At 44.1% G+C, this 12579-nt stretch overlaps 1 protein-coding gene across 23 annotated transcripts in view; it reads right to left on the reverse strand.

Moving 5' to 3' along the window:
• kcnma1a (potassium large conductance calcium-activated channel, subfamily M, alpha member 1a) overlaps positions 1-12579 on the reverse strand; it is a 152520-nt gene that overhangs the window by 16941 nt on the left and 123000 nt on the right. For 17 of the 23 annotated variants that reach the window (XM_037122884.1, XM_037122898.1, XM_037122902.1 and 14 more), the window contains 4 exons: positions 8132-8225; positions 3656-3782; positions 1863-2087; positions 1095-1287 (listed from right to left, as the gene is read on the reverse strand). In XM_037122884.1, the coding sequence (XP_036978779.1) occupies positions 1095-1287; positions 1863-2087; positions 3656-3782; positions 8132-8225 (639 nt within the window). Of the gene's footprint in view, positions 1-1094; positions 1288-1862; positions 2088-3655; positions 3783-8131; positions 8226-12295; positions 12377-12579 lie in introns of all 23 variants that reach the window. The other 6 variants (XM_037122883.1, XM_037122881.1, XM_037122882.1 and 3 more) reach the window with 1 other exon arrangement.

Below are 12579 nucleotides of genomic sequence, written 5' to 3' on the forward strand. Positions count from 1 at the left end.
GTAAGACCCAATTATTGATGACAATAGGCTCCATCCATCGACCCTGGGCGAGGATATAGGCTAGTGGGCTTCCATATTGAGGTGGCTTTCTGTGAATACTGCTCCCCAGAGGGGCGTGCTCCAAGATTTACCCCTACTTATTGTTCCTCGGTGGCACCGCTATCGACAGCACATCACTCACTCAAGGCTGGAGAAATAACAGCATTGGCATTGTCCTAAAACATGTGGAAGTGCTCTGCACTAAAAAATAACGGCCTCTTGGACCTTCAGCTTTGATTTGTATTTACAACAGTCTCTGTGGTGGCACTAAATAGCGCGGAGCTCAAGGCATGTCATGCCTTTCGGGCTAATCATAAACTGAGGATTACCTGTTTGGGGATGTGCGTAGATATGCTGCATTGGCATGAATGTCTGTGTGTGTGGTGCTATGTGCGCGAACACACGTGCGCATGCATCCAAACGAGAAGGTAGGGGTGTGTGTGTGTGTGTGTGTGTGTGTGTGTATGTGTGTGAGTGTGTGTGTCGCTGTTTTGTTGTGACTAATGAGGAGCAGCTGAATTGGCCTGCCTGGTGATTTGTACTAGCTGCTTAATGATGATGAGGCCTGATGGGATGCCAGGTTCGTGTGTTTGTCTGCAAACATCAACAATCTGTTCCAGACGATCTGCCAGACACCAGATCAGGGGGAACAACATCAAATGACACAGTCATGTTGATTACATCATTAAAAAATATTATCAAGGAGGTTTAGCAGCATGTAATTACCGGGGACAAGACTGGAATGATCAGAAAATTATGTGGAGTAAACACTCTTCAATGGCTTGATGAAGCAATCAGCACAATGTTTTGTGTGCACACTACTTCATGAGTTACAGTTTATGCTGTCTGTATATGCAACACACTTGCAGAGTACTTCAATTAAGAGCACTTAGCAGACTCTGTGCTTGACAAACTCCATCCCTCCCTCCTGTGTGGCCTCCCCAGATCTCTTCCTCCCTTCTTTTTTTCCGTCTTTGACTGCTGTCTTTCCTCCCTGCCACAACCTGTCCCCTTTGGGCAGCAGTGCTCATGGAGTCTAATAGGACGCTCCTTACCTTGGGAATTAGCCTGTAAGACCCCGATGCTGTCATCAAACTGCATAGATTTGATGTTGAGTGATGCCAAGATGCATTCCTTATCCTGCAGTGAGGCATCTTCGATATTGTTCTGATTGGCTGACAGTATTACGCACATGTCGCAGAGGTTGATGTTGACAGCCCTTAAATCTGCCCGACTTAATGGTGTACCCTTCAGGGTGAGGAGAACAGAGAGAAAGAGCAAGGCAGAGAGAGGGAGAGAGGGGGGGGGGGGGGGGGGAGAAAAGAGACAGACATAGGGGAGAGAAAAACAAATTTAAGAAGTGAGCAGAGTGGAGCTGTGGGAAATTAGTTAACAAGTATTCTTGTTTTGAGGCGATGACATTCCACTGATCTGACTGGGCACTGGAGAATCAGAGACACGGACTAATCTAAAGGCTAGTCTGCGCTGAGGGCTGTGTTTGGGATTCTCCTCTGATCATCAGTCAAGCCAGGCCTAACAAGCTCTAAGGCAGCAAGCCACGCCATCTGTGATGGGCAGTGCAGCTGCAACACACATAAACTCCACTTTGGATATGCAGGATGTGTCACAGCTCTGGATGAGAGTGTGGGGAAAGCGGGTGGGGGGGTGGAGTTGGTGATCATTCAATTGAGTAATGTGTGATCAAATCAAACTGACAATCGCTCTCAGGACTTCAGCGCGCATGTGACTCAAAATGTCAGTGCTTTGTTGGCGGGGAGTCTGGTTTAAACGTGTCTCCTGTGGCAGTGGACTGGTGCACTCACAGGTAATATGGAGACCTTGGGGAAGTTGTGTAAAGTTTCCCACTCTCTTCGCAGGTAGTCCAGCGAGCCCACAAAAACAATTGGCTTTAGCTCGTGGTAATGGAAGTTGCTGGCTCTTAAAGGCATCACCAAGTTTCGCAGCCCCACTAAAGCGGACGTGACATCCCCAAATATACAGACCACCACATGGCCGCTCAGCACTGTCATGGAGGCTTCGCTCCGGGTCTGCAGGGAACAGAGGGACAAAAGGGGAAGGGGGGGAGAGCAGAGAGAAAGGGATCAGGAGGAGTGTAGATAGAGAACAGAGGAAGAGACACACAGAGACAAACACACATTCAGAGAATAGATATTAGCGCTGTTAACAGAGAACTTGTTAATGTGCATAAACAGTCTGCCATAAACTGTTATAAACCCATATTTAATAGTTTGTTAACCAAATAGCAGTTAATCAGTAAAGAACGTACTATTTACACATGAAGTTTGGTTAACCACTATTTTGTTTATAAGCAGTTCAGAAATAGAAATCTTTACACAATAAAACAAAAAAACAAGACACGTCTTTTTTCAAAGGGCAGCTGATTCAATCAGGCTGCAAAATGCAGTTTGTAAGATTTTAGGCACAGACAGTATGTATGACTAGGACCCTGTCATATATCAGAGGGGTATAAATAAACAAAGCTCCTCTATTGTATGAAGTTCATGTTGAGAGAGAACAATGCAATGCCCTGCTTTCAAGATCTGTCGCCTGTCACGGCAGCTTGATGTGCAGTTCATCGCAAGTTTGGGTGTACGTTAAGTAAACTAAACGCTACTATGATACCAGTCAGTTTGAAACTACAGCCGTGTTCTTTGTTCACATGAGACATAAGGGAAAAGCTAAGGAAGAAAACAACACGGGAAACTGCTGCAAACTGGCTCACGCTATCGGTCAGAAGGTGCACTGTGTAGTTTTAGCGCCGAAATTATTAATCAGAAGCGAAAAATCTTCACTGAATGATTATCATGCTCAAGCAAACTAAATGACTGAATATGAAGACTGACCTTTAAAGAACAAGACAATCTCATACTGCTTTACTTTGTTTATATTTGGCGGACCCTGCCACGCTTCTAGCTTTAATACAGTGTTCTGCGGACCTTATTATTATCCTCTTATTTTCCTTCATTCATTATGGAAATAATACAAATTTAGAGTTTGTATATTACCCTTCTGAGATTCTGAATTTATTGTCCAAGACTACACAGTACACCTTTAAACCTGTCTCGCCAATTTCTGATCATTTACATCACTTTTTTGGCGACCCATCTAATGCAGGAACGTCCTTCAGCCAATATTAAACTAAGTGCTGGTGTATCGGTCGGATGAAAGCAACAAATATGCTTAAATCTCAACTATGTACGTCGGTTGTGCCTTCTATTTTTGGATTTCATTTGGACAGGGTTAACCCCGCTCAAGCAAATTATGCTCAAACTGAAATGCTTACAAACTGCCGTGTTAAAACACCGGAGCAAACCCATGCGTGAAGTGCTGAAATGCTGTTCACAGATCCTTGGTGGATATGTATAAAAACAAAAAAAAAACAATAAACTCACCTTGAAACAACAGAGGCAGTGAGAGAAATTTCAATACATATTAGTATGCGATTGCGTCACTACAATATCTAGGGGAAACCTTTGCACCTTTGGAAACCTGAGCATACTTACTTTAACCTGTATTATTATTATTTATTTGTTTTTTTTTTTCCTATCATTATATCTTCGAGGATTGTAGTCGCGCACTTCCTTGCTCCACTCACCAGGATGACTTTTTCGATCTCCTTTGATGGGCACCAGTGAAACATCCCTGTCGAGTCATACCTCTTCACGTTCATGTCCATGTTCTCGATTTGCTCGTTCCCAGGAATAAGAAGGGGGTCGTGTCGACTGAGGGAATAGAACAATGCACTTATTATTAGACCATTTTGTGAGATGACTGCAAGTCCACCTTGCGCCTCATGAGATCTACACTGTGTACGCGTGAAGTGTGAAACTTTCTACTTGACTAGGTACTGTGGGTCCCATAACGACCATATCACCCCTCCATTCCTTCTTGTCCTTGACGTCAAGTCATCACAAAACTCGGAGACCCTCGTGCTCGCAGTGGTGCAGAGAACAGCGAGACGTGAGTGCTACTGACTGAATGGCATGACAACACAAGGCCAATTACCAGCTTTTACCCTCTCCTCCACTTCCTGACGCCATGTGGCGCAGATAGTAAAAGCTCCAACAGGCTCGCACTTTAAATATTTCAGGAATTTGCCCAATCACATTTTGCTCTCCCAACTGATGGCCATTAATGTTTCAACAGCGTGTCACAACCAAACAGGCTAATCCACAGCAGTGGGCTGCTGAGTTTTATCCGGTGTAACACTGACCATGAAAGGGCTCCTGTCAGTCCTGTTATACCGCCTCTCTTGTTCTCGCGCTTATCCTACAAGACATGTTCTCACAGTCCCTCTGCAGACAAACCAGAACATTTCACCCAAAACTCTCGAGTCGGGCCAAAAATGCAAACACGTCAATAAACGTTGCTTGTTTAACAGCGATGCAAATGTGATTTATTTACAGTTCAAGCCAGACCGTGAAATCCTCGGTTAAAAGCGGCACTGTAACAGCCTCCAAGAATTGGAGGGAGTGCAGAGAGAGAGACAGACATTTGAGTAATATGGGAGAAAACATCTCAAGAATTTGACATACATCTCTCTCAGCATCACTCTCTCCATCCCCTATCAACACTGTCATTCACTGACAAGGCTTTGATGTTGCCGCTTCCTTCAGCCTGCATTTGGGTTGCATACCATCGCAGGAAAAGTAAAAGTAAAAAAAAAAAAAAAAAAAAAAGAAGAAGAAGAAGAAAAAAAAACAACAACTGTCAATTAGCAAGCCTCTCTCTCCACCTCTCTTCCCTCTATCAGTTAGTGCAGGTGATAATAACACTGACAGCATTTAGTGTTTTTACACTCAGCCTGAATCTTTCATCCGGAGGCGCGTGTTGCGCCAATCAACTCCACAGAGCCCGCCGTCACTTCAGTCTGCTCAGCACTGCTCGCCTCCACACAGGGGCTGACTGGCGCATGCAGGCGGGCTGCCGCTCCAGCTCTCTCTGCCAAGACAGCTATCTTTCACAGAGCTGTCAGCAGCGTGACTGGCAGCCTGTCACAGGCTCCGCACACCTCCTTCTCCCTCTGCCTTCCCTCCGCCTCAGGTTGAACCCTCCACAAGACTCGGGGAGAGCAGACATGACGTCTGAGCCGCGGTGCCACGCCCAAGGGATATCAGCTGCGGGATGATACCGTGACATCTCCCGCGATTGGATGCGTGTCGTCAGTCATGACCCGTCAAAAAAAAGGTTTGTGCGAATAGTGTAACTGCCAACAACACAGCCGTGCGGAGGATAGGTCAGCTGGGATGGAGACTGTGATTTACTGTTAACAAAAAATACCAAAATTTTAATTTCTTGAAAAATTCCTCAAATTTCTATTTCTTTGTTATTCCTTGGAAATGATATAATGTATTATAAGTTAAACCAAAAACACTACATTTCTAAACTGAATACATTTACAGCGCAAAGTAAATATATCCCCCCGGGTGGATACAATATTTTCATCAAATGCACTTTTATATAGGACAAATATTTCCCTTACAGCCTGTCTCACTCCAGTGTCTCACCCCCTGTCTCCCCCCCGCCCCCTTCAGTATATATTTCAAACAGAGTTGAGTTATTCCAGTGTATCACTCTGCAGTCACAAGCTGGGGATGGGCGTGCTCCCCCAATGCCTCTCTGCCAGACTACGAAGGCAGCCTCTTGCTTTGAAAATTTTCCCCATCATGCAAACTGACAAAGGCATGCTTTTCAAAAGCCCACAGCCAATCTGTTGATCATTATTTATTTACAAAGGCCTTCAGGCTGCAAGTCCTGTAAAAACCATACTTGATACGTATGCTCACTCTCTCGCTCGCTCTCTACTGTGCCTCCCCCCTCCTCGCTTGTAGAATAAAGTATCCCTAAGGCTACCTCAAACAATCACTTTTCATTGTGCATAAAATCCACCTTGTAAAGCACAGCTGTTTAATATATATGGTGTTATATGTTGACGGGGGCAGCTGTGAAAGGGGGGTGGGGGGGGGGCTGTGGACTGTGATGGGTAATTTGATGTTTCGCTGAGGGCTAAGACTTGGAAAAAAAAAAAAAAAAAAAAAAAATCTACACCTATAACAGAGGACCTGTCATCCCAGTACCCAAGAGCCAGCAGAATACAGAAGCACCCCTAAAGCAGAGAAAACTTTGACATCGCTTTGAAGCGTTTTCAAAACTGAGTAAATAACTCGCAAGAATTATTATCACTGCGAGATCAAAGCGAAGATGCATATATTACATGGCAAACAGGGACCTTCTCCTAAGCAAAAAAGGAAAAGAAGAAAAGGTTTTGTGCTTTAAGTTAGGCAAACTAAACAGCCTTTTAAACAAGCAGTTAGCTGGAAATGTGCCAGCGTCTCGCTGTTTCTGTAGCCGTCTCTTTTCTCCCTCTGAGCGAGGGCATCCGAAACGATGCTCTGTTGCAGACTAGACTGAAGGGTACGACTCTGTGTTGGGCTAATGGCTCGGCAAGTGTGAAGGCTTATTAAGTGCTTGTTTTCTGAAGAGCCGAGGGGGAGGCCGACGAGTGTTCTGGACAAGAATCACACAGCCATGCGAGCGCAGTAGGAGGACCGCCGCCTAAGGGAAGCTAGGAGGACCAACGTAAGAAGAAGCTCTATAAGAATGTAAGGACAGTGCAATAATAACCAAAAACAACGCGTGAAAGCAGAGATCATAAAGTGGAATACTAATTAAACGGGCACTATGTCGTTTTTTTGGGGAAGATGTCAAACTCGGAATTTTAATATTTACAATACTAATGAGGCAAAAACACAAACACAGACAGATTCATATTTTCCTTAACTGAACATATAAGCTACTCTCAGAGGGGAAAAAAAAAAAAGGTTGGAAGCTAGAAAGGTGGCGGGGTCTGGCAAATAAATAAAGTAAAAGTAAGAATTTGCATTAACTCAGTTTATCTGGTATTGAAAAGTTTTTTTTTAAATTTTTTTTATTTAGTTTGTTTGGGCATGAAAATCCCATCAATGAAGCCCTTTCTCTTCTCATTAAAATGTCTTTTCCCAAAACACCACAATGCACCTTTAAAATTACATTACTCCTGTTTGTAGAAATTAAACCTTCTGTACAACATTAATGAGATTTGTTGGGTTTTTGGGGTTTTAAATTCCACGGAGAAAATATGATTTGAGGTTATTTAGATGCTGGGGTTTCTACCGTAGCTCGAGGTGACGAGTGTGTGTGTGTGTGTGAGACAAAAACCCAACTGTCGCGCTCTCTTTACGTTTTCCTGTTGTACAGTCATAAAGAGGACGCCGGTAACGCTGCCTCTCGTCAAGAGCGGGGCCGGCGGAGCCATGAGTGTTCCTGTCCTGTTAGATCTTCCCCGCCATGCCTTCATGCCGCCGCCCCAATCCGCACAGCTCGGCCTCCCTCGTACTTCCCGCGCCGTCGTGTTGCTAAACCCCCGCCTCGCAGCCGGAGGAGCACAAAACCTCACCCCCCTTTTATCTTTCAAAATCAATTAACGGCAATTTAATTCCACGGGACAGGATAAAAGGAAGGTGATATTTGAATTCATATTTGATTGTGATGATACATCTCACATATGGCCTTAAGTACCAGAAACAGTACTCACAGGGGTTCCCACAATAGAGGTGTAGCCCGAGGGCAAAGTAACCATGCAGGTCCCTCTGATTGGTTGCCGGTGTCATTAGTGCCAGCATTGTTTAAGGAGCACATGTGGACCAGACCGGAGGAGGTGACAGCTGGGACTTTAAAGCCAGAGGAGTTTTCAAAACGGCTCCTCGCAGCCGCTTTTTCATGACAGAAATATTATTTCAGCTCTGTCATTAACAGCTGACAGCATGCCATCCTAAACAGCCAGAGCCTAACAGGGCACTTCTCCTCTCGCTTTCGCTCACAGAGTTTCTTACCTCCTTCTTCTGCCACCCCTAATTTGCCCCCTCCCCATCTATCCAAACTCCCACCATCTCAACCATCAAGCCTCTGAAGTATCTCTCACGCACACATCCCTCCATCCCTTCTTCCTCCCTCCCTCCCGCTGCATCTGACTTCCCCTCACTCCCCCCCTGTTTGAAGGCTTGAGGAGGAGAATAAAATCGACGTCTCTTACCTCATCATTTTGGGCGAGCAGTTGGGTGAGTTTCGCATCCCTCCGTTGCGCTGCTTTTTTTTGGGCGAGAGAGTCGATGGATGCTCGTCTTCGACTGCAAACACATGCACAGAATGTCAGAATATAGACAGATGGTTGGGAACGTGTGCTGGACCTGACTTGAAACAAAAGAAAACAAACAAAAAAAAAAAAAAAAATAGCCAACAGTCAATCAGTCATTGCAAACAAAACAAAACAAAAAACCCAAAAAGAAACCACACAAAAAAAAAAAAAAAAAACTGAACGGAAGAAAAGGAAAATTAATAATTCAGTGTCAAATTGAAAAAAATATAGAGAAAGCATTAGTAACGGATGGTAAATCTGTGAAAGGCAGGAGAAAACCACGGAGAGAAAGGCAATTTACGACCTAGGAATATTACGGAAAGCTCACGTCCCAAAACCCCCATATTTGAGCTCTTTTAAGGTGCACTTTCTTTTTCTTTTCTTTAAATTGGGGCCTTCAGCGATCGAACACAGCATCTGTCCTAAATTGTGCAAGGTGGTTGGACCACTAGCAGTCTGCATCAGAGTGACCATGCTTAACTTCACCATTAATTGCCATGTGATGGTACGGACTGTCGCTGTCAGTGGGGCAAGGGGGCAAAAGCAATGACAATGAGATAAATAAGAGTTATGGAGATGGATCTTGAGTGGGTAGTTTGTGTTTTTAATAAAACTATCGGAGTCCCATCCCATCGTTGAAGCTCTATCTGAAGCGCACACCGCTCTCTTCTACAGGTCTTCAACACACATCATGAAGGATGGGGCTCGCTAAAATGGCATGACTTAGTGGACTATGAATAGAGAAAGCAAGCTAGTAAATACACATCACGCCCCCCCCGAGCAGAAAAAAAGGTCAGGCCTAGTCTTAAATGTTTAAATGAGGAATCAGTGATCGACGTTAAATTAATTATAGTCCATTTTTTTTTATTTGTCACTTGACGCTGAGCCATGACTTTTTTTTTTTTTTTCCCCTAAAAGATTATTTTGATCAGATTTGAGTTCAGCTTCCTGTCATCTTTGCTTTTTTTTTTTTTTTTTTTTTTTTTCTCCTGCGCAGAGACGAAAACACTCTGTTTTTCAAACTTTGCTTTAGTCCCAGTCAGACAGAGAGGACGACAAAGAGCAGCCGGAGTGAGGCCAGGCCCGGTCGTCTGAAGATTTCAGTCGAGCTGGCGGTAGTCTGATCTGCGCTACTGCCTGCGAGTTTTCAAGAGCTTTCAAGACAGGCACCCGCATACTCCTATCCACTCTGCACTCTCCCAGCGCAAATGCCAAGTGCACCGTCACTTCAAACCCGTATTAGTCCTTTGGTTAGAAATCAATAACACAGCATGATATTAGTGCAAATCGATGTGCACGCCGCAAGCCGTGACTATTCCAAGCATGTGGAACTTCATTATTGTCTGAACACCCATCCCAGGCTGTCACCTAATTCTGCTAATAAAAGATAAGAAATATGACTTTGCCTTCTAATAAAATGTCATTCTCTGACATTTCCTTTATGCAATTGGGCATTTCGGAATAGCTAATATCACAAGCACTTTCCACTTTACAAATAATTCTCCCTCTAATATACTTTGAAAATACCACATTGGAAAAATATGCATTCCTCCCTATATTGTTTGACAGACTCCTCCTGGTTTAAATTTGATTTGTTAACAGTGAGAGCAGAACACCTCTCACTTACACCCACAATAATGAAATAAAATGATTTCCAGGCACCGGGTAATAAAAGCCTTCACGGTAACAGATTAAAAACTTAGATTTTTATTTCAGCCCCCCCCCCCCCCCCCCCCAAAGGTCAGTGTCCTCAGGGCTCGCAGCTCCTGCAACCTCTCTGAAAATAAATACAGATGAGCAGCTCTTTTGTGTCAAGTCTAAATTCTCCTCAGTTTGGAAGTCTCCCAGTGTAGCAGCCACCGCACGAGCAGGCAAAATCCGTGCAAAGCAGCAGGAGCAACAACAGTCGCGGCTCCAGCAGAGTGAACCGTCATGCAGCAAACAAGACAAAAATGAAGGGGACAGGACAGGCGGGGTTACTGGCTGATGCATCCCGCTAAGGGGGCAACCTACAGTGCCTACTGTGACTGAGCAGCATGGCATTACTGGGGTGGTAGCGGTATTTCACCGGCAGACTGCGGGCCCGGTTCAGCCGACTCTCAGCCAGGGATCTGGCCGCCACGTCTCCTGGACCTGAGATACTGAGGCGCAGTTTCGAGGGGTTGGCCCCAGGCCCGGGCCCCATGGGGAGCAGACTTCCTTTACGGTTATTAACAAGGGGGACGTTGGTCGTGCCCGGGTTGAACAGGGGCTCCTGGTTGGGGTGCAGGGTGTTGGGGAGGAACGCATTTGAGGTGATGGAGGTGGAGGTGCAGCCGGTGGTTTTAACCGATCGGTTATGAAAAGACGGTCTAACTTCATCCATTACTGTCAAACAATGGAGAATACAAAGTGTGAGAAAGTGTATTGATGTTCAGAATTTAGTTAGTAATGAAGTGTTAAACTGTTGAACATTAACTTGTGTTATTTTTGCTATATTTGTTTTCAATTATAGAACTGTTTCGTAAAAGATCCCTTAAAACAAAAGTCATTATTTAACTGCAGTATGTTAACAAGAAAAAAAAATGTAAATAAGAGATCCAATAACTTGAAATAAATACATGATCGTTTATTAATCAATTATATAAAGATCAAACAGTTGATTCTGTGAAAAAGATTGCAATTTTCCTAATTTCAGTCTAAGTAACGTCTGAAAGCAGATAAAAAAAAATAAAAAATCACGCCATAAAAGCAGGAATCTTTTATCATCTCTCTAAAACTGGCGCGGAAAGTCAACATCTTTTATCTGCTCGGCACACGCCTCGACTCAAACTGTCGCAGCGACATTTACTTTGCATTTGTGACAAACATGAATTAATCAGAGGTCTCTCAGTTTTATTTCTCCGCTGCGCTACACTCTCTGGTAGAACAAAGCAGAGACACGGCTTGGCTAAAGCCAGTCAAATCCAATCAGATATTGTGTCGCTTCGAGCATAATGTGCAGCGCGCTACTTTGGTTTCAACAGATACGAAAAAAGAAAACTAATAATTTATAATATTACTAATTCAAAAGCCTTTATTAAACATTGAAAGCATTCATTTTGGATCGTGTAAAGAAATGTGGTTGAGCTCCAGATGCAGCCATTCTGTTCTCAAACTGGACAGTTTCACCGTGACACTGACAGTATGTCCAGTGACAACCTGCTGTGTCTAATACGAAATAAATACTCTGTGCATGTGGGAATACGTGCATACCACCACACACACTCACACACACAATCCGACTGAGGGCCGAGGCTGCGGAGTCAACCCGTATGTTTGTATGCATTGAAGGGCTTGTGAAGTTGAATGGGAGAGGAGGAGCCCTTTTCCTCCTTTTGGTGGAGGGGTGGCTGGTTGGTTGTTGGAGGAGAGAGAGCATGCTCGGGTGGCCCCAGGCGATAAACAGACGTTTATCCCGGCCGTCAGCTGCCTCCTTGATTTACGGGGCGCCACCGATAGCTCCTGGATTCATCTGGCCCTTGTCAAACACGTGCAGCGTTAGAGAGCGCTCACCCACCCTGGCAGGTCCACTGTGCATCCTGAACAACCCAGACGGCAACTGTCCCTTCCTGAAATGCTAATCACATGATGGTACTGTCCTGCATGCAAGCCTTATCAGATCGCCGTGACCCAACGTAAACTGGCTGATGAGGCAGAGGAGCAAAAACTAAAAATGTTTACTTTTGCATGTGAGCGAAGCTGGCTTTGCCTGTACGGTGTTTGCTGCATGAGCAAGCTTTGTCCTTTGTCTGCATTGCAACTGCACGAAAAAAGCTTTTTATGCCATGCATTGCTGTTTTGCTACCATCGGGATATAAGAGTAAAGCTGATATTATGACTGCGGCATTTCCTTGCGGTTCTGCTTAAGAGGCAACAAACAAAAAAAGTGTCTTCATAATCTCACAAAGAACAAATACATTAAATGAAAATATACATGTAACATGGTAAGGGTTACAAAGAGCATTTCAGAACTAAAATTTATTCTTAACCAGTAGAGTAAAAAGTGATGCATTTAACAATTATTTACCAAAGGTTTTTTACCTAAATTGCAATCAGCTTTGAATCGAACGCCAGCCTCTTTCTGACTCCCAATGTTCCCTGGTGTTGTAGCGCCATCTGCTGCTACAGGCACCACAATACAAAAAGAATATTTCATGGAACTACATGGGATTATCAAACACAAAAATGTATTATTTTCACTTGCTATTAATACCAGGAACTAATACTAAGACTTTAATTTCCTGTCTGCATATGTTAATTATTTCATGACAGCTAACTTCAAATACACAGTCTGTCAGAGTTTAACATGTTATGTAACACTGTGG

Source organism: Acanthopagrus latus, chromosome 15 (genome assembly GCF_904848185.1).
Source record: "Acanthopagrus latus isolate v.2019 chromosome 15, fAcaLat1.1, whole genome shotgun sequence".
Taxonomy (NCBI): domain Eukaryota; kingdom Metazoa; phylum Chordata; class Actinopteri; order Spariformes; family Sparidae; genus Acanthopagrus; species Acanthopagrus latus.